Source organism: Melanotaenia boesemani, chromosome 9 (genome assembly GCF_017639745.1).
Source record: "Melanotaenia boesemani isolate fMelBoe1 chromosome 9, fMelBoe1.pri, whole genome shotgun sequence".
Lineage (NCBI taxonomy): Eukaryota > Metazoa > Chordata > Actinopteri > Atheriniformes > Melanotaeniidae > Melanotaenia > Melanotaenia boesemani.
This window is the reverse complement of record NC_055690.1, coordinates 6,802,014-6,828,967: the sequence shown is the minus strand read 5'-3', so window position 1 is coordinate 6,828,967 and position 26,954 is coordinate 6,802,014. Positions and strand designations below refer to the sequence as shown.

The following is a 26,954-nucleotide window of genomic DNA, read 5'->3' as shown; positions in this document are numbered from 1 at the left end:
CACACTACATGCTTATCAGTGACTGGAGACATGTATCTTTTCTCTGAAATGGGATTAAATCCCAAAGCCAAAGTATTACTTATATCAGAGGGAGGCACATATGGAGAGATGCAACAACACATCCCCTGGATACACTTTGATGACATATAAACATGAAGTTGACTATTACACATGAGAACCCTTGCATGAAAATGATCTGCAAGTGTGCATCTACCACAGTACAATGCAGACCTTGCTCTTATATATTTCTGTTTAAATTACATTAAAAAATCAGTGTTCACTAAAGTGGATTGAACTCGTACAAACAGTCTTTGAAAGCACTTTATAATGTTTAATATGCAGAACAAAGGTTAGCACTAAAGACGAAAATTTTATGAGCTTGCTTTATGAAGAGGAGGAGACAGATTTATTTAAATGTGTTAAAAAAAAAAGACAAAATGCCTTCTCATAGACATAATTGGATTTTTTTTCTTTTTAAATAAGGGATGTTGTGCATGCTGTGAGAGGAGATTAAGACTAAGAATCATTTCAAGTCTCAATGTAATGATTTTGACTGAGGATCAGAGTAATAAGAAATGGCTCTTTCTGTGGTTTTCAAATCAGATTTAGAGATGTTTATCCTCAAAAGATGCTGGGTATTTTAATGTGACTTGGAAGAATAGTTCTCACAGAATGTGAATGACATGCGGTATCTGCGGTAATTAAGACTGTATATTTAATTAATTAATTACACAAAGGATGCACCAAAATATACGTTGTACAGTCATGTGAAAAAAGATGCATAAAAAGTACAAACTTTTTCAAAAATATATCACACATTAAGACATAATATGTATTAAAATTAGTAAATAAATAAAGGAAAATAATTTTTTTTCCACTATTCTTCACAATGCTGCTTCGCTTCATTGAGGTTTCCAAAAGCATCTCTCTTTATTTCCCGTTACGTCCATTAAATCAGTTTGAGGTCTGGAGTTTGACTATGTCATTAAGTTTTTCTTTTTCTGTCATTCTGTTGTAAATGTTCTGACGTGTTTGGGATCATTGTTTTCTTGCATGACTCATGTGGTTTCATATTTGATTCTAAAACACTTTTGGTATTCAGTGGCTTCAATTGTCCAGGCTGCTGCAAATCAAGCCCAAATCCCCACCTCTCCATCGTCATCATGCTGAAAAATGAGTGTTTGGTTTTTGCCAAATGTGGCACTTAATGGTGAAGAACTCACACTTTGTTCTAGTCAGAATCCTTGTGGCTTGTTCAGATGTAACGCTGCCAAACTAAACTGTGCTGTCATGTTCTTTTAAGAGAAAAGAAGCTATCGTCTGGCAAAACCATAATTAGTCATAATTTAGACTTTTTTCTAAATGTACATCATGAACATATACATTAACAGACTATCTGAGAGTGTGTAGAGCCTGAGATGTAATTCTTGAGTTTTTTCTAATTTCTCTGAGCATTAAGCATCAGACCTTTGGGGGAATTTGCTGGGAGATTCATATCTGGGAAGGCTGGCATCTGCCATTTGTCGATAAACGTCCTCATTGTAGAACGATAGACTTAAATTGCTTCTCAGAGTGATGGGCACCAATAAATGCTTTCATGGGATCATTACAGGTGTCTCTCCTGCTTGGCATTGGATTAAAAACACATCTAAACGCTTCAAATCAGCAAACTACGAAATCTTTTGTCTTTGTAGGGGTGCATTTACTGATGATCAGTTAATCACAGTTACATAACTTACCTGCTACTTACCACTTTAATTCTTATGGAAGAAGTGAGGGCGCTTTTGTTAGATACAAAAGGATACGGTGTCATATGTCATGTCGTTTGTTAACTTGATCTTGTATTTAATGAATCTTAAGACATTGTCTGGCCTAGATCAAGTTCAGTACATCCTTATATGTAAAACCTTAGAAGTGATATAAAAAAGTTCTTTATTTCCCACATTGCTGCGCAAATTTATACGTTTCTGAGCATGCATCATTTTGAGTTGCTTAGGTAACATTTTTAGCATTTAGATGATGATAGAATCTGGCTCACCACCTGCCAGACATCTAGACGTGAATAATAATGTGCACTGATTGCAAGATTCTTACCTGAGGGGTTCAGCAGCCGCCAGGTGATTGCAGGGTCCGGCCTGCCGGTTGCCAAACAACTGAGTGTCACGTTGCTGCCTTCATTCACGAGGATGTCTTCTGACACCTTGTAGATGTTGGCTGGAACTAAGACCACAAGAGATTCAAGGTTATTTATCATCTCAGGAAGATTTCACAGATAATTCTGTAAAACACATTTTCATCAAAGTAATTTAAGGCTTTCCAGTCGAAACACTTCAAGCAGAACTCATGTGAACACCATCTTTTATGTAAACTATCAAACGAGGATAAAAGGAAACAAAAGCTGACCTTAATTCTCAGATGGAAAGAGGAGTTCAGGAAAACTTTGTTGAACTTTTAGTTTATGTTGCTACCCCCCTCAGAGGTACTTAACAGTAAACTTTCTCAACCCAAGAACCTAAGAAGCAATTTAATCCCCTGCCCTGAGACCTGAATTCATGAAAACAGATTGCTTCTCTTGTCATGTGGGGATCCACCAGACGCTTGATGCCAATTCTGAGCTCATACAAATGTTTCCAGAAAGCAGATTTTAGTATGAAATAAAACATTTATACACAGTACCAGTCAAAACGTTGGTTTCTCATTAAAACTAAGGGGAAAATGTGTCCAAAAGTTTGACCGGTAGTATATTGAAGGAAGAATTCCTCATAGGCTTGTGGCTATGTGACACTTCTTTAACAGGAGGCTGTTTGATCTTTCTGCAGTGCTTAATGATCACCTTTCCTTGTGATCAGTGGCCACTGCTACAAAAATAAACAGAAATGAGCGTATAATCAGATTTGAAGGAAATCAGAGGCTAAGATGATAAATGAATTTAGAATAAGATGCATTTTCGAAAACACGAACATCAAGTGAATTCTTGTCAAATTTCAGGAATTACATGTGTTTATACAAACATAAAAGGCCAAGACTTCTTTGTGCTCAACATATTTTACACCATAATTGAGCCTCACTGAAGCCGTCCCAGGGTAAAAAAAAGAAAATAAAAACAAATCTAGAATTCACTGGCATTTTCTTAATGTTTCTTAGGTTACAGTTTACATCTTTGGCCTCAAACTACATGAAAGAGTGTTTTAATAACCAGGCAAAAGTCAAAAAGACCAAGGGAACAAAGATGTGCATTGTCGTGTTGTCACCAGTAGATCTTTTGACACTGGTAGAAAATTCAATATAATTATATCACATTGTAAAAGACACCATTCTGGATGCTTTGACAATACTTTACAATAACACTTCTTTACTTCCTGGTTGGTTTTAAGCAGTAGCTTAATTTGGTAAGGGTTAGCGATGAAAAATCCTCAAATTTGGATAAAAAAATACTTTCTCTGTACATTGCTACTAGCACAATTTTGGCATCCCCAGTGCAAGAAAGACATTTTGCATGCAGCTGATCTCACAAACAATAGTGGTTTTATGTTATATGTTAGCACAGGCAAGCTCAGCTGAGAGAGTAAACAAGAAAACATGGCTGAGCAAAACCAAAACAGTTATATCGACAAAAAACAATTCTTATTAAAATCATTTGTCGTAATACGGTCTGCTGTTTTGTCACATGTTCCAAAAGACACGAACATTTCTTTCGCTTCCGAAGGTGGGTCCAGGAAAATAATTTCACCGTCCAACGCTGCTCATTGTTGCCAACTTAGTGACTGTCGCCATATTTATCGAGTTCTTAGATACTTCTAGCAACACTGGAAATTACAGAGTTTGCCGTGAAAGCGTGTATCATTCTTTTCTTCTCAATAAGCAGCTGTGTTGCCATAGGTGCACCCTGCGCCCCAAAGGGGGCCTGGTTTAGCTTTGATATAAGCACCCCTGCCATGAAACCATGAAATGCACATTAATCGTCTGTGATATCACTACTAATGTACTTTAGGAAAATATTGTGATGTAATTTTTTGGCAATATTGCCCAACCCTAGTAGGGAAGCTTACTGGCAAGCATCTAGTTAATAAGTCGCGGTTTGGGGTTACCCCTGGAGACCCCTTAATTCGCTTGAGGATGTTTAATTGGAGTAACAATAACAATATTGGAGAAGCCTGCTGGGGTCTGACTGGGAGTAAAAGAAATCATAAAATTCAACAAATGCAAAAGAAGTCATCTGAGAATGGCATGGCATACCAGAGCCTGTTGTTTGTGATGAAAAATGTTATTAGGATAATCTTTATATATTAAAAAAAAAATTCTTGTGCTTTTAAACTGTTCTTTTTTTAAAATCATTAATCATAGTGCTAGATGAGCTACAGCCAGCCTCTGCTGTGCATTTTTTGCATTCATGCAAGTTCCAACAACATCCATGTACACTCCAGACAAAAGATGGAGAAAAGGTCGACTGTATTCCCTGACATTTCTTGAGTCTGCCTTAGGACATCTGTGAATACCCTGAACAATCCAGTAGGTAGTACTATCTACAAGTATGTGTGTGTGTATGCTTGCTTGTACACAAGCGGGGAGGGAGGGGGTTATGTGTGTGTGTGTGTGGGGGGGGGGGGGTTGCTTTAACCATAAAAAGCACTTTGTGCTGCATTCCTGTATGAAAAGTGCTCTATAAATAAAGATTGATTGATTGATTGATTGATAGTATTTCTTTCCAAGTCATTTGAGATGTTGCAACTTTGCAACATCTAAATGAACAATGAACAACTTTTTAGTTCATGGTAAGCCTGTTATTAAAAAGGAACAAATTCTGCATATTATACCCATTTTTTTCAAATCACTGAATTTTTCAGAACCCTGCTTATTAACCAATTTTTCACTCTTCATTTGAAGATAGTCATTATGTTTGACAAGCATATAAATTAATTCAATTTCAAGTCAGTCTAAAAAACCCGAAGTACAAATATAATACTATGAACATTAATAGACTTTAGAAGTACAAATTAGACTTGAATCCATTTTGATTTGCATTGAAGCCCACAGTGACTTCCTCTTTGCTTTGTGTTATCAAGTACTCTCTCTTAACATCAGTACATTAACCATTAAGCACAACCGCGGAACTTTCTGTGGTGGCTGACTAAGCTCAACCTGCCAAAGACAATGATGGTGCACTCTATTGAGTCCTCCATCACCTCCTCCATCACCATTTCGAAGGCTGCTGTCAATCCCAAGGACCAAGACAGATTTCAGCATTTTGCACAGTTTGCCTAGGAAGTGACTGGCTGCTATCCATCATCTCTTCAGTACCTGCACACCCTCAGGACCCTGCCGTGGGCAGGAAAGAATCAGGCTGACTCATCCCACATGGGAACAAACTGAGACACTTCCCTCCACCAGAAGGCTATGCATCAGAGGCCAAAACCTTACACAACAGAAAATTTAGTCTTGTTTCTAGAAAAAGAGGCTCAAGACACATCTTTTTAGTTTAGCTTTTACTTGAACTTCTTAATCATTTAGTTATTTGACTAACAATATTATTAGTTTATTTATTCAGTTATTTTAATTAATCTATTTATCCATTTTGTCTATTTTTATCACTTATCATTTGTATCTTGGTCTTAAATTGACTTTTTAATATATATTAATTTTCTTTTATTGTTCTTATTACGTTGATTTATTTATGCTCTTTTAAGTATCTTATACTGTGTTTTATTTTCAGCTTTTATCTTTTTTATCTTTTATCCTCTAGCTCCGGTGTTCCCTCATGGGGATCCTCCACATCGTGGGCTGTCTCTCCGGCCTGCAGGGTTGTCGCTGCGGGGGTCGACCTGGACGGGATGGCTGACGGGCCCTGCATTGCAGTCCTGTGGCTGTGGTGGGGGCCCCCGCCTGCCCCGATCCTGTCGGCTCCTGTGGCGATGGCCTCTGTGGTTGCTGGTGGGGCGCTCATGGTGTGGATGGGTCCCCAAGGTATTGCTTCCTCACAGTGGTGTCAAGCCAATCGTCTTTTATCTTGTCTTTTAGATCTCTCTCTCAAACTTTGTTCTTAAACCGTTTCAGTTAAAGAGACAGGAACTAGAAGGAATAGTTTTAATTCTATGAAAGAAGAGTGGCATCATCTGTTTGTGTTGTGTGTTTGCGCGCTTGGGTGTGTGTGTGTGTGTGTGTGTGTGTGTGTGTGCGTGTGTGAATGTGTGTGATTCAAAATGTAAAGTAGATAGCATTTGTGTTATTCTACTCTTACATTTTTAATATATGTTTTTACATTGTAAAGCACTTTGTATTGCATGATAATGTATGAAAAGGGCTATACAAATAAAGTTTGAATTGAATTGAATTGAATTGTACCGAATTGAGGCTCAAGCACGCAAACACGACATGTAATCTTAACCCCATTTATAGGTACTTTACCAACTTATTCTCATCCCATTGTGTCAAATAAAGACATTTTGCCAGGATGCTCTGGCCTTTCTGAGAGAGGCACAAGTTGTGTTTGCTGCTGGAGCTTTGGCCAGCAATATTACAAGCTGAAATCAGGTCCAATGTCCTTCTGAAGTTATTAGCTTTACAAAAAAAATCCTAAAGGATGGATGGAGGGGAGGTGGAGGAAAGTCACAGGACTTCCACCTAAGTTAAACTTGTGACAGCTGTGTTTTCCCCACTTCCTTGTTTTCTTTTCTCTCTATCTTTCAATATTTATTGTCACTTTCACTCACTCGTTTAGTTTAGGCATCAAAATGACTAAGTTTAGGCACTGCAGTTTCTTGGTTATGTTTAGGAACTAAGATTATTTGTTTAGCTTCAGGAAGGGATTATGGTTCGGCTTTGGTTAGACACAGCTTCATGACTTGATCCATGAAGAATGAGGCAGCAAGTCACCGTTTGATCATTGATCAAAGAGCTTCAAACCTCAATGAAGAGCTATAACAAAACAACAGCATGTGATGCATTTGGCATGAAAAGAAGACAAATTCTCAGTATGCATTACATTATTGTGCACAATGAACATTATTCTTAACACTTAAGGTTGTCTGTTTTCTTATTTGTATTTATAACATTTGCTTATCAAAAAAATTATGACATTTTGACTATATTGCTTTTGGAATATTGCTTAAAATAAGTTTAAATGTCGTAAGAAGGTGAAGTTGCTGGAATTGTAGTTTGCATTTTTGTTATTTTTTGTACATCAGATTAAACTAAAGTTATTTATGCATTCAAACTAATTGGAATGCTCAGTGCATCTCAGGTTAGAATTTGTTCCAAGGTTAAGCAAATGGTTGCTCACAGCCTGTATGAAAAGTAACCCACTATGACAGGTCTTTTCCAGCTCTCTACAGTCAGTTTGTCTATAAAAGAGGCATTTAAATCCAAAATGCCCTATTAAAGTTACTCAGCGGCACTATAATAAAGACTGAGCTTCAGGTACTTTCACTTCTACTTGCAGTGAGACCTGTTTCTACTTAAACGCCTTTTATTTTGTTCTATATTTGTACAGCTTTAAAGGTATATTTTGACTTACAATGAATAAATGCAGTGAGGATTTTCTGTGTGCCTTATAATAAAACAAAATATTTATGGAAAATCTATACTTAAACAATTCTTAAACCATATCAGAACTACATCATCTAGGAATTCATATGCTATTTAAATCTGATAGGACTTATGTTGCAGGAAAAAGAGCTGCCCCTGCCACCATATTGACAGCCTTTTTTAAGAAACAATATTTCAATGTTTGTTTTCCCCAGCAATGTTATTATTGAATCTTTGTCTCTGCACAGCATCACTAACAGCTTTCCCCACCGCTAATGTCTCTTTTCTCTCTGTCTCAAACACATACACACACCAACAATATCCCCCAGTAACTCATCTTTCTAATATCAACTGACAAGACAGTCACAACTGTGTCACCAAGCATTTTAAATGAAGTCATACAGATTTATTTCTGCAGTCAAATGGCCAAGCCAAAATGGTGATCTGTTTTCAAGATGTTGCAAGATGGAATAGAGGATGCTTGGGTGGGAGCTGTGGTGGTGGGGAGGTCTCCCCAATTTAAAAAACAACCAACATGGGCTTGGTTGAATAAGCCGGTTGGCTGAATCAGATGTGTGACTGAAAAATAGATCCTTGTAAGTATATAATAGAAACAACTGCTCGAGCTGTGATAATCCTGTCACCTCTATAAATAGAAGGAAGGGTACATGGATTTCAAAAGGAGTGAGGATGAGAATGGCAGAACAAAAGGAAAGAAGTGAATGCCATTTCAACTTATGGGCTATATGGCTCTTGGTAACCAGCTGTTGGAGGTAAAAGGGGAGGAGGGAGAAGAAAGGAGTGAGGTGCAATCACAGGCCAACCTTCGAGGAATAATCGCGTAAAGGGCATCTTGTTGAAAAGCACAACACCTCTTCAACTGCAAGAAGGAAGAATGGATGCACCCCACGCTGTGCTTAAGTTTCCCCAGCGGTGTTAACTTAAAACACCCATATTTTATTTTTACACTGACTTTTCTGTACAGATTCAAAGACTCACTATAGTTTCCCTGGGAGAATTTATTCTCTAGATAATTCTGTTTCAACTCATTCGCTCTATCCCTTTCCATGCATAATCAAACACCAAAAGCAACAGTTTATAGTCATAGTTTTCCTTTTACTTAGCAGGCTTTCTTCGGGGGGGGGACAACAAAAAATAAAAAAAGAGAAACATTTAATTTTCGTTGGCTAATTATCCAGCAATTTCCAGGTCCTCAAAATTATAAGTCTCTGGTGAACACGTAATAAATACACTGACCTTGTTTTCAACCCTTTTTTCAAACTTCAAAGACAGAATAAAGACAGGAATTCAAAAGATAGAGACGGAGATGGAGCACAGCGAGCTGAAGAACAGTAATTAGGGAGGATGTGTTGGTGTTTGCAGGTTTGTGCCTTATCTTCAAGTCTGTATTAAGACGAGGAAAGAGAGAGAAAGCGAGAAACAGAAACACTGGCAATTCTATAGGCCACGTCATAAACTATTCACCACACTGAGTAATGAATGGTGGTGAAAGCAAAGTGCTGATTGAACAATCAGGGTAAATGCAGTCTGCTGTTTTTTTGTTCAAAGGTGAATACAATTAGACATTAATTCAACAAAATTCAGGAAAACCTACCATATGTATGAAATCGTAAAAAAATAATTTAATTTTGTGATGTTAGCGGTTTCTTGGTGTCCCATTTAATTGGTCTGTCATTACTGCAGTATCATAAATACAACCCTAGTCACAGCATCAGGAAGATCACTGACATGGTAAACTCTTTATACAAAATTATAATGGTGGAATGAATTAAATGAAAAAAAAAAAAAATGCATTTCACAAAGTCCGTCACAGACAAGACAGGACCAACGGAAGTGGATGCTGGGCACAAATACAACAAACTTACTGATAAAATGCAAAATCACAAAACAACTAACTTGTTCTCCTGCTGCCTGAGTCTGCCGGTGCCCTACATCTCGATTTAGAATTTCAAGTTCTCTATTTCTCCTGTTCTGCATTGCTCCTTCTCTGAACTCCATTTCCTATAATAACAGCAGTTATACTCCCTAATGTAACAAAAATACACCAGCATTCCTGCTTAGTCCGTCTCAAATGTAGGTGTACTGAGCATGAAATTAGTCTTGGAGCAGGAATAGGCAGAAGGGATAAAACCTCGTCCACCTGGATTCTTTCAGATTGCTTTATATTCAAGCTAAACTGTTTGTTACAATGCACAGATTACTGTGCCAAACTCGATTCCACTCTTCAGAGACATACAAAAAACAGGAAGAAACAAGATAGTGTTGGGCTTTAACTGTAGAGTTTGTTCTTATACCATCACCGTCTGGTGTCTGCAACATTTCATCTGACAGCAAGCAACTATATGGACATGTTCTATATGTACAACAATAAATCATTTATATTTTCAGTAGTTTTATTTACATGTTTTGTATTTTCTCTTGGGCTTAAGTTTCCCCCCACTCTCAGTCATACATCCACCCACCCAACCAATCCCCCCCCCCGGCTCTCAATGTGACATTTAGAGGACTGATGTGGCAGCGAATACAAAGCGGCGTTCCATTATACTCTGCTAATTTGAAACCATTAGAAGACAATCAGGAGAAAGCATTCGCAGCTCTTTTACTTTTAGCTTTTAGTGGTTGGAAGCTTTAGTGCCAATTACTTGTGTTCTCTAGTAAGCTAGCTCAACCAGGGTGGCTGCTGTCAAAACTAAGAGATGGAATCGTGTTGCTTTAAAGAAGCACCTGCTGGGCTTAAACACACGTGTGTGTTTGCATCTGTGCTTGTGTCAGCTTGTTTTTAAGGCCTTTTTGTGCACATATTCTTTGGTACCTTGACCTCATATGGCACCGAATTATTGCAAAATCTTTGAGAATAACAATCAGGGAATATAAATCATTCAACCAGAGAGTTTTTTCGATCTCTGGAATTGGCCATCTGAGGTCAAGGAAGGAGGAAACATACACAATTCAAGCTTGTGCAGAGATTTATGTTAAATCTGCAAGGTGGAATTTGCACCTTAAAATAATACTGCTTGATAAAAGGGTTTTGAAATACGAAAAAAAAAAGTCCAAAGGGAAGAGAAAAAGATCAAGGAAAGAAAGAAGCTATTTGTTATCACTAAAGAACATCTCCAAATGTCTGCAATGTGCTTGTGTTGATAAAGAATTTCTCTTAAACATTAAGTCTGGTTGCTGAACTGAATCTCACACACACCTCCCACACAAGTACAGGCACAAAAGCACATTTCGCTTATTGCTTTCAGAGTATATCTCCATACAATCTGAGTCTTTGTTAAAATCTGCTGTTGATCCCCTCATATTCAAGCCGACATTGATAATGGATATAACAGCAATATTAAATCTGCATTACATGCGTGGCACAGACTTTGAACACACATTTTGCCTGTACTGTCACATCCCTTAATGCTCAATAAAAGAGTACAGATCGATCTCATTTGATCTGAGACCTTAAGGTGTGTTTTTTGCAGCGACACACAAACGTGCTAATTCTTTCTTTCCCAGCTTTGCAGAGTTGAAATAAAAACAATCTAAAGTTTTGAGAAGCAGACTGGTTCGTCCTGCAGGAGAAGAATGATAAGTGACCTGGTGATGCCAGTTGGTCTTTGCCTTCCTCTCCCTTACACACTCGTAGACAGAAAGGTAGAATACTGGAGATGACAGAAAAGAAGATGACACCTGCTTTCCCTCATCCCATATGTAGCCATCAGCATCAGCAGTGCTTTAAAAGCCCAAGACACTAGGGAAACCTTCAAAAGAAGTCCTGGATACAAGACAGATGTTGTGGCCTGCTGGAGGCACTGATGGAAGCCAGGGAGGGAAAAGAAGCTCACATTTTTTGTGCATTTTTAATGGAAGGAACATTTCTTTTGTATTTTCTGTGTTGGAGACGATCACATTTCTATCCATGCATCAGATAGAGCCACTTGGAGACCCCCAAGGTGATCAATAAAGGAATGGTTTTTCAACTATATTTTCTGACTTTTTTCTCCTTTTTTTTCCCAGTGAGGGTCCCAGTAAGGGCAGCAACTCGTAAATCACATGAACATTTAATTGGTCTTAGCACAGAAAGAGGTGGAAGGTAGAAAAGTGTGATAGCAGTTTTTGCTAACAAGCTGCAGCGCCGGCAGCCAGGGAAGGGTTAGAGAAGAGAAAATGCAACCAACAGTATTTTATTTTCATGAAACCAACTCATGGCAGCTTTATATTCAGTGGAAAATATCGGTATTCCAGATGAAGCATGGTTTTTATCTAGATCTGGCCAGCACAAATCCATTGTCTCCTCGGCATTGGATTTATGCTTCAGGCTTGGAATCAGCAAAGTGTGGAGGACTCACCAAAAAGGCAAAGCCGATTTTTGTATTCAAGCCATCAGAAGATTTAACAGCATACAGTGATGTGTTTTGATGATAACAAGAAAAACACAAAAGAGCTTCATAAGTTAAACCCAAGGTTAGAAAATGTTGACCGCAATGGCCACCTTTTCTTCCACAGGTACCTTTTCTTCAGCTCTTTAATGCCACTTCCTGCCCTTTGCTCTTCCACATCCAAACACCATTCTTCATTATGTCAGTTTGCTCACACAAGGTTTATTGGAGACCACAGGCCTTTCCAAAACCCATACAGCTTATTGTGAAACCACCATCACCTCTGCATCTCATTGAAAGGCTTATTCAGTCACCTAGAGTACAGCTAGTTCAGCAAAACCTTGGACCTTAATGCAGAACTGATCATTTCCAGACTGTTTCTCATTGCTAATTTAGTAAGACTTTTAGAATAGCAATATTTGTTTTTGTTTCTTTATCAATTACAGCTTTGACCCTTGAATTAATGAACTGATTGCACTGACAGGATTTTAAAAACAAGCATCATTTGAAGACCAATTTGGCTTTATATCCCTAGATTAAAATAGAGGCTTTTAACTGACCAAAAACTATGATGAGATCTCAGAAAAAATTACTGTCTATGCTGTGTTTGTTTGAATGAAGAAACAGCAGCAAATTTTCACCAACAGAAGCACTTTTAAATAATTTTATTTAAATGATTTCAAGCTGACTTCAAATGACTTCTGCAAATCCAAAGTAAAGCTGGAGGTTCAAAGCAACAATTTACTGTCTCTTTGTTCACTCAGGCACTAAAAGGGGTCTATAAATTTACAGCGTGATGCACTGTGGCATTCAGATGGCTTTTTAGTGCAATTCCCAAAGTACTCAGAGGCCCTCAAAGAGATTCTGTGGAAGCAAAACCAGCAATCAGCACTTACTGATCAATACCTGATTTGTCCTTATTTGCAACAATTTGCTAATGTGCACTCCATAAGCTGGAGTGGGAGAGTATGCTCTATATGGACTAAACACATGTGACTGTGTGTGGTTATTAAAGATTCAGAAACTTACAGATTGAAGAATTTTAAACCATATGGTTAACAACAACTTGACTTGGACACATGGTGCAAAGACTCTTTTCATTTTATTCTCAATATTTTAGTTTAATAACAAAGCTGTTAGAATTTATGTGAGCAAGGCATTTATTTTGATCTGTATTAATTGAAATCTACTCACCCAAACTCAGATAAAGACATAATAAGTGGTTAGCAGACTCTCTTCCTCTCTAAAACATGCTCATGTGGCCGATACAGTATATATGTTTGAAGAATATACCATTATTGCTGTCATTTTAAGCAGGTATTCCTGGCCTTGAGTCATGGTGCTTGTCATCTCATTACTGTCATCTCAACCCCCCACCCTAACCGTGTCTACCTGTTAAAGTTTAGAGTTTGTAGAGTTTTTTTCTTCACCCTTGCCAACTTGTGCTTGTGCATGGTGACGACAAGGGAATCAAACTGAATTTAATTGAATATGTAGCCTTTAGTGGTTGTGAGAACAACTGCATGTAAAAAATAAAAATGATGCCCATGACTGACAGTTTCATTGTAAAAAGAATTAATTTAATCTCTAACCAAAGTAACTAGTATAGTTTTCTAATTTTACTAATGTAAAGTATTTGTCAAAATTCAACCAAGAAACACACGTACAGCATGTTGCTGATGTTGTATCTTAACAACGGAGCAGATATAACTACTTCAGTTTAGTCAGGACTTGAGTGGTAACAGTCCTCTAAGATAAAAGGAGCTCCGTCTTTTAAGATAACATATACTGCGATATACGTTGATCAACATGAACCATCTTCCTGAAACCAGCAGCGCTAAAGCCAATGAGAGCATGCTAATGCTAGCTAATGCTACTACAGTATTTACAGCTTGGACTTGAGAACTAGAATAGTACAACACAATGAGGAATTATATTTTAAACTAAAGTTTATCAGGTCAATCAACAAACATATTTGGGGTAAGTTGTAATGGAGTCCACTAATGTCCATCACAGCTCTCAAAACAGCTTTTTACAAACAGCTGCTAATAGTTTTTGTAAAGATTTGGCTGTAGTGTTGTACAGGGAGAAATGTTAACTATTACATATTCTCAGCAAAATAACTTCAAACTTGTGCTGTCCATCACCTCAGACTTTATGTGCACCTATCCAGCAGGTGTTTGTTTGTTTATTAGAGCTGAAAAAAATAAATTTAAATTTAAACTGTTGCAATTAGCAAATCGCAAAGAAGTGTGATTGATTTTCATGTTCCACAGCAAAATCCGATCTAGGTTTCACACCTGAGGCGTCCACGGTTTTACAAATCCACTTGCTTCAGTCATAATTCCTGTCGTCTTTCTTGTGCAACAGTCATTTCATTGACTGACTTCTGCCTGAATGATCCGCTCTGCTGTAGACCGACGCAGTTTCCAAGTGTTAAGCATAAAAAAAGAATAGCCGTGTATTTTTGGCAATGCAAAGCGTCACAATGCTTCACAAATGCTGTGCCTGGCGGAAGCTCTCAGATTGACTTGAGTAGCCGTGATCAGCTAAGAAACTACAGAACAGCTGCTCTGCGATGCTTCTGTGACGCGTTTGCAATTGAGTTCAGATTTCAGGTAATGTGTTGACGTTAATAAAACCTACAAAGAATATTGGATCCATTTGAAGCCATAATACAATTAGAAATCATTACAATGATGGTAGATTCAGCTGCATCTTGGTGATGGATGTGAAGTTCTCAGCATCTTCACCTCCCTGGGAGAGTTTAAAAAAATATATTTGTTACTGATTTTCAGAAGTGATAGTTTCCAAACTACGATCTTGTGTGCCTGCGTGCATATGCACGCATGTGTCTGTGTGTGTCCACATCGAGGCAGAACTGGGAGCAATACAGATCTGTACAGATATGTGGAGAGAAAAACGACAAACTGTAGTGTAAATAAGATAAATGACATCAGACTTTAGTTTCTAATACAAAGACGAAGTATGAACATGTTCTGGGAAATGTGACCTTCAGGCTTCAGTGTTTTGGCCACAGGTTGCATCTCACAGTTGGCAAGTGAAGCTGTTCATATCTCAGCTTTGCATCCTTACGTTGAACTATAGAGCACTTCCTACTCTGAGGTCATCTCATGGGGCAATCCTCCATCTCATGTAAAAAATATATTTCCACACGAACACTGAACAGAAACTGAAATTTAAAAGATTAAATCTTTATGAATTCAACACATGAAACTGAGTGTCATCTTTGTAAGAAATGCCACTTTTCACACTTGCGTGAAAATTTCCAGTAAGTTTGCAGGCCTCAGCAGCAGCCCTCACATGTTGGAGCAGAGATAAAAGGGACCTATTTGGATATCCTTCACTGTGGTACAGGTAGCACATCATTCAAGTCCTGCTTTGAGCAAATAGGGGCTTTTGGTTCAGATCACTTTGGGGTCAGGGGAGTTTTTTTTGGCTTATTTAAGGAGTTTTGTAGTGTGTTGTTGGTGAAGTCACTGGCATAAGGGTCATTTTTTGCTCTAGGGAGAGTGTGCTTGATCTGAACTCACACACAGTATGTTGTGATCATAAAAGTAATCTGTCAGTCTTTGGTCTTGTGGCATGGATCTTAAAAAGACTTAAATGGCTGAGAATCAGTCCCGTTTTTTGGGATATACGTGTGGCTCTCTGTTGCGATACAGCAATAACCAGCTTACAGCACTACATACTTTTGATCTACGCAACACAGTAAGCACTTTAATGGCTTAGTGCCTGTGTGAGCATTATACTATTTGCAACACTGCAGAAGTCTAGTCATGGCTGTCAGATGAAATTTCACAAGCTGATTCTTCTCCTTCCTCAGTGGGGCAGAGTGAAGGCGACATGCTCGTGGTAGATTACACCTGAGCAAAATAGCTTTGGAAAGTGAGTTTTCATTCATCATGTTTTTCAGCTGTAGATGTGTATTTTTGGTAAAAAGAAAGAACAAACTGAGAGAATCTGCATATGCAGTGCTAAACTTTCGCAATTTATTAGTAAGCTGTCAAAAAATGCTGATTTTCTGGTTCCTCCCTGGGAAAGAGAGGTGCCATCTTTTTTGATACTATGGTCAAAATTAAAAAGATACCAGTGGATTATTGAATATAAACCAAAGGACCAAAAGCTGCATAGTAAGTTCAAAACTCTCTATTGCACCAAAAATAGTTTGATTGGAAAAATCTATGAATTTGCACAACTTTCCTGGCCGAGGAATGTGAAAATGAAGTGATGCCACTGTGTTAGTGTTGATTGGGTTCCAGATCTGTAGACTCTCACGCAGCTTGTTGGTTCTCGCTGTGTGAAGAGCTGTGAACAGCTGCTGAAGTGTAGAGCACCTGACACACTCAGCTGGAGACCACCACACGTTGCTCCACATACAGCACACACACATGCTAAGCATCTGACTGGGCTTGCAGCTGTTGCTGATGCAACAGCAGCTAATGGGAGGGGTGTGTTCATCACTATGCTCTCTCTCCAGAGTCACTGCTGCTGCTTTCCAACTTCTTCTTAAATTACCTTGTTTTCTATATAATGAAAATAAAGATGCAAACACTGACTTTAATGTGCATAATTATCCTTCTGCTATTCACTTTGTGGCAATTCCATCTTAGTTCTTACATCACCACTTTCATTCTTCCTCATCTCCTTTTCTCACGTTTCCTTCCTTCTCTCTGTTCCTGTGCTTTGCAGTCTAATGAGCAAGTGGCAGGACTTGAGTACTTCCTAGCTCTGTCAAGAGATAACAAGCCCATATGTTATTCACTACAGTGGCCAGTGCTGCAACAGACCTGTGCCAACTCTCAAAGACCCTCCCAGGGAAAAATATTTCCCATCAGATCTGGCGTTGCGCCATCACAGAGCTTGAAAGGAGCATATTCTTCACAACACTCACTGACTGAACTGTTTTTGAGACACCTACACGTTTGATAGCAACATATTGCAGTAAAGAGTCATAAATATTTTCTCTGAGTGATAGATGATCTTTTTTTCCCTCTTCATTAGCAAGAAGCAGCTGTGATTTCTCTGAAGGCACGTGTTCAGTACAAGTGTATTTGTAAAAGAAAAAATTATAAAAAGACCAAGTGATAGATACAGATTTGTAGCTCAATTTCAGAAATTTACCTCAACACAGCTACATTACACTTCTAAATTAAACTGTAGTGATAAATTTACTGTTCAATACACTCAAGACAGCCAGTGGAAAACACTTCAAAAAGAGCTCCAGCAGCTTACATCAACTTTCAGCCCTCATTACTTGTCCTTGTTTCAGAATTTCAGAAAAACAGCCCTTTATTAAAAAAGCATCCAAAAAAGACATATGCTCCATAACAAGTCTTTAACACTCTGCTGCAACACTGAAAAATTGGTATGTAAAGCCCTGCATCAGCGCTGGCTACCATATGGTCCAACTAAATAGCATGCCAGACATCTGGTGGGGCAATGGGAACTGAGAGATGAAGCAGCCAAGTAGACTCACTAGAAAAACACAGATGATATGCATGAGTATGTAATGCATGCAAAGCACACGATGGATGTCAGGGAATAAATTTCAAACCTCTGAAATTTTCTTGACATTAAAAAAAAAAAAAAAGAAAAGAAAAGAAAACTCACCAGGTTTAACATCTAGGATTATCATATCGGTGTGCTACTGTTTGCCAACTCACAGCTGAGACTGGTGGATTTTTCACTTAGCTACTCTCTTGTTCTTTCTGTCCTATGTTACACTTATCCCTTCCCTTCCTCCCTGCCACCTGACTCTTTACTCACACATGCTCACCTGTCTTACATGGTTGCCTGTCTCTGCTGGACCTGCTTCTGGGTTTTCAATCCCTAATGAAACAACTGGGAAATGATAAAAAGCTGTAGTAAATGTTAATGAGACATGTTTCCATGGACTGGTTAAAGTGAATAATGTGGGCTGTGTAATGTCGCCTGAGGGTGGCAGTATAGGCTTTCTTGCCAGTTATTGTAATTCAGTAGAAGAAGTAGTTGTCCTAACAAAAGAGCTGCACAACATCAGTGGGAGATGTCATGGAAAGGAAAATAAAGTCAGGTTTTTCTTTTGGAATTCCTCTTATCTTTGGAACAAGCTAGGACATTTTATCATATACTTTATATAATCTCAGACCGGATATTGCTGTTACTTCCTGCCATCAGGTGTTACTTATCTTAAACACAACTGGTGCTGCAGTCCAGAGGATCAGAGGGATCTCACTTCTAACACAGAGTATTTTGTCCATTCAGAGACATCATAATAATAGTTATGGCACAAATATGGCCACTGCCATGTATGTGGACCCACAGCAAGTAGATATAAATATATAATTTAGAGAAAATTCGCAGATGTTATTTCAGGAAAGTGATTAGATACAACTAGAAATACATTTGTCTGTCACTGACCTTTGATTTTGTTACAGATTGCACCTCTAAATGTGCATGAAAAATTAAATGGAAAGTAAGTTTGTGATGGGCGGTGACCCTGCACAGAATAAAGAGCTTTAAGAATGATTAAAGATGGATTACAACTGTTGTCAAGTCAAATCCAGGATACAAGATTTTACCAGTGATTTGTTAAGATATGCTTATTTGTTGTAGCTTTTCGCTGATTCTTTGCCTGGTTTTTGTTTTGTTTCATTTCTCTGACTCAGTCAGTTTTTCTTCTCACCTGGCACCGACACAAACTTACACACGGCTCAACAAACATTGCAAGCTTGGCTAAAAAGAGAAAGCATGGCTCATTTGAAGAGGATCTGTGCTTTTATCTTTTCTTCTGTTGATTACAGAAAGAAGTAACATGGGGGAGGAAAAGAAAGGAGGAAGATGCAGCTACACCACATGGTTCTTTGCTGTGCTGAGCTTGATACAGCTCAGTCATCAGGAGGCACCTGAAATCAGATACCTCTCAGCACGTGTGTGAAGTGCCAGCTTGTGTTGTTAACACACTCCAAGTGCAAACAAACACCAAACACAATGCGGTTTCAAATTCATTCACACACACACTCACACACCGGTGACCCTCAGTATGTAGGACTATGTAGGACATAGAAGAGAATGAGTGAGGGAGAGCATTATGTTAGACCAATGCAGGGTGAAATCTTAAAAAGCACCTGGCTGTAACACACACTGCTCTACAAAACTGTCAGCGTCCCGTGTTTTTACTTACATCCCACCACTTCTGCATGCTGTGACACAACCGAGTCACACTCACAAAACATGTACACACCTAACTTTATCTTTACCCCTCAGAGAAACCAGTGAGGTCAGGTTTAACTGTGCCACTCAATCTCACTTTCTGAGGCAAGTGTGACGAGGACCATGCCAAAGGGCCGTCCGTCTATTTGACAAGCCCAGGTCACACAGACGATGGAAAAAAGATGGAAGGGAAAGGATACTGGCAGGTTCTGTACAAGTAATGGGGACACATGTGGGGAGCAGAGGTAATAGAAAAGAAATAGTGGTTCTTTATATTAGAGATAACACCAAGGAGACACTGGCCAGAACCGACGGCCGCCTGGCTGGTCTGTGAAATATGACGCTGCTGGCTCACCTGCTCACCCATCAACACCCCCTCTGTCATATGTGAGTCCACAGGATGGTCCCATTTAAATGCATGACAGCACCTCTCCCAGCCAGTAAAAAAAAGATTAAAGGAGACTGCAGTCCTTTATTTTATTATTTTATTTTATTTTTAGAGATTCAGTCTGAGTAAGCCTCGGCAGCCCAGGGAGAAAAAGGGAATGGTAAATTGTTGCTTTCATTAAAACTTCAAGGAGTCAGTTTCATTATGAAGGTTCAAAGGGAACGGAAAATGTGTGTGGCTTTTCTCTCACTCTGCCTCTTTCTTTTGCCTCAGCCGACTGGCTTGCTGCACCAAATAATGGCCAGTGTGACGACTTCTTCTTATCTTGTCCCCAGGGGGGCGATGGCATATATAGATGTGCATCTAGTTGCCGTTGTGCTGTCATGCTCACGTCAGGCATAATGAGGCATGGCACAGCTTACTGCTGGGCTTTACCGAGTCTGCCAGGTTCAGTTTAGGCTTTTTTTTAAACTGGTCAAACACTGGACTTCAATTTTCTTGTTATTTTAAGAAGGTTTGCAGGCTGTAAATAGGGTGCAATTAATGTATTTAGAGATGCACATCAAATGTGTAGGGATGCATTTAAATGCATTGATTAAAGTGTTATTATAAGATAGCTGACCACTGCCACTACATATCTGTTGCTGTATCTGGCTCTTAAATGTCTTTGACTTTTGAAGCTTCTGCTTAAATAATGCTGTCACAGTCCCTAATGAGAGGAGCCCAAATGTAGGACTAACAGGTAAGAGTTAGACAGGTTTCAGAAAACTAAAACCTTTATTTCAAACTAACAATATGTGCTACCGAAGCAGGAAATACCAAGAAGCTGCAATGACAGACATGAAGAAGACAAAAGGAAAAACCAAGACCAGGATGGGTGATTTCTGGGGCTGAATTAGTAATGTTTTTTAAATCAAAATTACAATTTAAGACGTTGCTATTAGGAAATTGTAAAGAAATGCAATTTATTTTCGTGTTACATAGAGCCTGATCCAGGTTTCACACCTGTAGCGTCCACTGCTTCACAGATCCACTCGCTTCGGTTTTATCTCCTGTCGTCTCCTGTGCTACAGTCGTTTAAACGTCATGTGACCGCTACACTCAGTTGTGAAGTCATATCACATTTTCAAACTTAATCACAGATTAATTTTCCATAAATGACTGAAATGCTGAGACCAAAAACACAGAGGCCAGACAGCAGTCCAGCTTCTGAAATGTCCTGATAAACATGGTTTTACTGGGTGGAGCCGCTGTAAATATTTTCAAAGTGCAGATCTCAGACATTAATAAAACCTACAAAGAATATTTGATTAATTTAAGCTGTACTAAGACTCAGACATTATTATTCAGCTTGTTTAGCTGAATCTCATCTTCACCTCTCATCTTCAAAGTTTAAATTATGCATATTTCTGTCTGATATTTAGGTGGCTGAAATGACATTGTTTGACATGCCTTCTCTGTGTACATGCATGTGTATGTGTGTGTGTGTGTGTGTGAGTGTGTGCGTGTGGCATTGGGGCAGAACTCAGTGTGTGCAGTACAGAGAACATGAGGAGAGAAATAACGTGAGTAGTGTAACTAAGGTAAGACCATTACTGTTTAGTGTCACAGTTTGTGATTAAAAAGCTCTACTCTAAGCAAGAAGCTGTCAATAGATACATCATAATCATTTAATGGCTAATAGTCCATCTACAGCATTAAGGTCTATGACTCAGTTACTTGTGGACAGCCCTAAATCCAGGCAAAAAGGTAGACATGATAGAGCTATTTCAGTTGCGGCTCATAATCTGTGGCATGGCCTGCTTCTTCACATTAGAGCGGCTCAGCCCCCTCGATCATTTTAAATCTTTGCTGAAAACTCATTTCCTCTCACTGACTCTTGCACCTGATTAAGTAGCATTTCCTGCTTTTTATCTTGCTAGCAGCTTTTTCCCCATTTATTGATTTGATGTTTTTACTGTGAGAGACTAAGATTGTTTAGCGTTTTATACTCATTTATACTCGGTTTGTGCAGCTCTTTGGTGAAGTGTCTTTTTAAAAAATGTGGTATAGAAATAAAGTGACTTGACAGTAGAGCTTGAATAAAAGTTTCCCTTGGTTCTTGTAAAACTTTCACCTCTCATCACCTCTGATTCAGTTCAGAACTGAAGAAGCCTTTCAGTTGAGAAATGAAACATCTTTTAAAAACCAAGAAAGCAAGTGTCTTTGCCCTTATTCAAGCTCTTAAAATGACTAAGACCTGGTCTTCTCAGCACAGAACACCTACAGCAGCTACTGTAGCTGACTGGTTAAGAGAACTAGAATTTATAATTGTTGCACTGTCTTGTTTAACATGCCAATTCCTTATGCACAATCTATGATGATGATGAGAATTCTTTGTTCTTGGCAATATTAGACTTTAACAGGTTTGATGTCTTTACATTTTGTCATGTGGGTGCACCTGTTAAAACAGACTGCTGAGGATGATGTCATTATTTCTGGCCTGATCTGGGATATTAGCCCCTAACAGGGGGACTGAACCTTAGCTCTTTGTGTTCTTGGAGACAGGCAAAATCAGTCAGTCATGTGTCTTTTCGACACTGTAATAAATATGTCAAATAAAAAAAGTGTAGCTAATCTTATAACCACGCAGCATAGCAGCTGTATTGAAAATCAGTGCATGCACCTGGATGTTATGTTTCCATCAGTGCTGATCAGAACCAGAGCTGATAAATTCCTGCATCTACTTCTGAGTCATTTGAGTAAGGACTTAATGGCTGTTAAATCTTTTGCAACTACTCCTAAAAACCAAATCTTTGGACCAGTATAAAAATGGTTTTATTGTGTAAGGATCCATAAAATCAGTGCATGCACCTGGATGTTATGTTTCCATCAGTGCTGATCAGAACCAGAGCTGATAAATTCCTGCATCTACTTCTGAGTCATTTGAGTAAGGACTTAATGGCTGTTAAATCTTTTGCAACTACTCCTAAAAACCAAATCTTTGGACCAGTATAAAAATGGTTTTATTGTGTAAGGATCCATAAAATCACCTAGTTACTGTCTCCGGTTGCCATCTTGCTTTCAGACCTTACATTTATTAGTAGAAATGTCAGACTTCATGGTCTGCTAGATGCACAGTGCAGCTAATCCACTGTATTCGTCTTGAGATTGCCTTATTCTGGTCATATCCTGGATAAGACATGGACAAACATGCCTCATCCATACATGCAGCTCTTTCCTACAGAGTGTGATGTAACATTAAAGCTCAGTGATTCAAGTACCATATTCCATGATGGCTTAAAAACCTGCATACAGTGGCTTTGCCTAGCTGTGGTGCTTGGTAAAGAAGAAATTTTGTTCATGTGTTTGTTTTTCTGTTGGTGAATGAAAGCTTAATTGATCTTTCTTAACATGCTTTAGTTCAGACAGGTAAGGCTGAATCATCCAGCAGAAAGAACACAGTCTGTACTCCATGGCTGGCGGCAGAACAAGCAATTATACGAATGTGGGTGTGATCATGGTTTGTAGCAGCAGAGCCAGACAAGGTGCCGATATCTAGAATTAATGAAAGCCATGCAGCACCTAATCCACTCTTACCCACTGCATCTGTTCGAATTGCACAGCCTTCCTCAGTCTCTCCATCTCTCATCTTGTCCATAAAACCTTCTGGTTAGTGCGAGACGAGCTAACAAAACACTGTGGCAAGAGCACGGATAAGTGGTGGAGGTGGGAACAGATATACATGTGAGATGGGCGTGCAGTGGGCAAAAGAAAAGACAAAGGAGGAGTCGAGATGGGAAGAGGTAGAGAGGAAGAAAGTAGGTGGGTGGCCTCACAGACACCACAGAAAGGCTCTGATTGTCCCATGATAATTGTAAAAAGGTCAGTTCTCCTCCTTGTTCAGACTGTAGAGAAAAAGCTATCCGCAAACACAGAGATACATGTGTGTGCACTCACACACACACCTAACCCCCTTCTGTTAGGTTGCTCTTTAGAGTGACACGGCTTCCTTTAGAGAGGTCAGCGTATTGGTTCTTTAAATACCACAGTATTGTGTTACAACGACTGAGGAAATGAATGGAAGAAAAGATGGATGAGTGTTGAGAAGACATTTGATGGTTTCTATCTTTTAGTTTGAAATTCAGTAATACCTAATGGGGATAAAGGTCAGTCAGTAACAGAGTTCAGGCTCAAAAATGAGTCAGAGAAATTTTGGTAAATACTAAAAAAGCTTGAAACAGCAAAAAGAATTTCACAAAAAACTGCAACAGATTAAAGGTAATTCTTCTATTTGTGTAGCATCAATTCACAAGAAGGTCAAGGGACTTTTAAAGATACTGTCCAGCTATATAATCAAGTTAAATCCAATCACTGTAAATTCAAATTCCTAATAATTGTTAAATTAAAACCAAATCTAAGGAAAAGCCAGGAAAACATCAGATTGCATCAACTCTTCTCTCTAATTCAGTCTTGCATCCTGAGCAGGCACAGGGCCGCAGGTCACAATAAAGAGAAAAAACTCTTTTAACAGGAAGAAAAACTTCTAGTCGAGCCAGAACCAGGATAGAGCGACATCTGCCTCAGTCAGTAGAGATTACATGTGATTATATGTAATTAAATTAGCCTAATTTCATTCTGTGACCAACAACATCATGTTGTTTTGTGACTTTTGTCATGTCTCCTAGCTCCAGAACTAGTGCATTAACATGTGTAGCGTCTTAATGGACACAACATATTGAAATGGGGGTCACAGCAAGCGAGGAACAGCTGTTTGGGGGACTATTCAAATTTGTCTTTCTACTTTATAGTCACTCTGTTTCTGTGACATTTATGAATAGATAATGCCATCTGTTTTGTAGGAAAAGCAGCTTGCAAAGAAGGTTTGAGTGATAACTTGTCAGTTTAAGGGCTAATCCAGATTGCTTAGCCAGACGAGTATTGGTCATAAAGAAAACACATTAGACTTATGTTGACACTGCACTGAATATCAAGCATGAATGTAAACCTTCTAGTAAATGTAACTCGTTCATCTGTCTAATAAGAAACCGAAGTAGAGAACAAAAAGCTGTCTCCGAGGCTGAAGTCAGATGAATCACATTTTCCATATTAATAACTTAAACCATTTCATAAAAGGCCAGTGCAAATACAAAACTGCTGACTCTCACTCAAAATCAACATAATCAAATCAATGCTGATTTGAATCAGCTGAATCAGCACTGAAGTAAAAAAGAAGCAGAGAAAAAAAAAGAAAAGGAACCAAGAAAGCAGCATGTTGCCCATCCTGACAAACAAGATCAATATTAATGATAAGCTTAAAAAACTACAGTACATAAGGAAGCATAGATGCAAATGCATGACCACAGACACACAGACACAGACACACACACACACACACGTTGCTCACAGCAGAACAGTGCATGTCGAGATCTGTTCAGCCGTTATGGCTCATTTAGTTTGGGATGCACATATAAACAGAATGACTTTCGATTTACTCGTGGCCTGTGATGGCACAAATGATTCGAGACACCCCCGCGCTACCAGTCGAATCACTCGCTTGCTGTAGTTACTGTTATTTTCTTAACCTGTGAAACAGCTTTGCCAAATAAACCCTGATGTCGGATACAGCAGTAAAATTCAGAGTTCAACAAGCTGTAACATTTCTGATTGGGGTCAGCAGTCTGCTGGCAGATTGTCAGTTAAATGGAATAGAAGTTCAACAGTGGTGGGAGAATTACAAGCGGCCCTCATGAGATGAATGAATGAATCACTCCATAGCCTCTGCATTTTATGAAGCTCATTTGCATAGAATATTGAGATTCGCTGACTTTGCTGAAACAGTGCTGCTGTGTTGCACAAAGGGCTGTACATCAGCCACTGTGGTGGGGATTTATGCTATATTTGGGTTAACGTGAGGCCTTCCTCAGCACATTAGCAGGTCTCTGAATGTATTCTTTCATGTGTTAAATTCTTACAATGACAATGCAGTTTAGTTCTAAACACTATTTATCATGCTTGGCATCTTAGATTAACGTTTACATTGACTCTGTTGTTGAAGTTAAATTACACTCTTGAGCGTAGATGCACAAATCTCATTTATACTGTTTCGAGTTATGGTCCAGTTAATGCCACGGTTACTCTGGTTTCAGACAATACATAAGCTAAATATAAAGACATCAGGATAAGTGATTTACAGAGTTTCTATCTGAGAGGAGGAAACATGAACAGACTCCCTGTTCAGAGACAAGAACTGCTTGTAGAGGCTGAGTCATGGAATATTTTCTATCAGAGGCTTCATCCACCAAAACGCATCACATTGTTCTTCAGACATACATGACAGGTCTGATTTTTACGTTGTCACATTTCCCAAAGTATTGTTATTACACCCACTGACTGCAAAAACTATGTTGTAAACATCATAGCTCAAAGCTAAATGTAAAGGGAATAGTTTTAAGTGGTGCGTTACTGTGTCACTTATTTGCTACCATTTTTCCTTCTTTGTCCCTGTGCCTGCTCCCTGTGCAGTTGATTATTATCGTCAATTGCCAGGCCTGAGTGTAAAAGAGAAAAAAAAATATTGCAGCTGACCTGATTAAATATTTAAAAAAAACAGACAAAAATGGAAATATAATGAAATAATGTCCACAATGTGTCCCCGGGTAAAGTAACTTAAGGATAGCTTTAGCCCATTTAGTTTAGTTGTAAAGGAACCAAGAGCTAGGTAAGTTTTTATATTTCAAACACTTTTATATTCTAAAAAAAGTACGTCTGCCATTTGTCCCAGAGGCAAAAACTGGTATCATTAACGACAGCTAAGCGATTTATATGGGCCCCAGACAGGACTTAACATTGTGGATATCATCTTCCCCCTCACTGGGACTGCTGATTTCCTCAAATGGTGGATGACAGTGTGTGAGCTTAAATTTAATGCAAACTCCAAAATACAGATGGTGGATAAGGTATAAGATTATTTAGGAAAACTTAGCAAAGTTTTCCCTATTGCTCCTGCTATGTACTGAGTCAGCCACTTTTTTAGAGCAGGTTATAATTTCAGCTATAACTTTTCACAGTCCACAGAGGCTAACCACTACATTGTAGCCTGAAACCATCAGCTCGGGAAGCCAGGGGGTTTGCTGCAAGGCTATGATCCACAGCTCTTTATTGAAATCTCCCAACCCATTGCCATTACCTGGTAACTATAACATCCTCAGATTCCCCAGCCCTAAAGTGTCCAATCTGTTCCTGCAGAAAGATAGAAAGTAAAATCTATCTTTCTTTAGCTGAGGTTATTTGTTTATGAGCTGCATCAGCATCATCACCATGGCTCTAAAAACAGTTTTTTACCAACAGCTGCTTTCATATTTACACATATTTAATTGCTTTAATAGATAAAAGGAACCCTTTATGCATCAGACTTGTTAAAGTTTTTAAGGCCGACTGTTAATGAGAAGAAAGTTTGATTA

At 38.7% G+C, this 26,954-nt stretch overlaps 1 protein-coding gene across 2 annotated transcripts in view; it reads right to left on the bottom strand.

The window, feature by feature from the left end:
• The window catches only part of LOC121646206 (limbic system associated membrane protein), a 550,922-nt gene that overhangs the window by 41,789 nt on the left and 482,179 nt on the right, over window positions 1-26,954 (bottom strand). For both annotated transcript variants that reach the window (XM_041995095.1, XM_041995096.1), the window contains one exon: window positions 2,095-2,220. In XM_041995095.1, coding sequence (XP_041851029.1) covers window positions 2,095-2,220 — 126 coding nt within the window. The remainder of the gene's footprint in view (window positions 1-2,094; window positions 2,221-26,954) is intronic.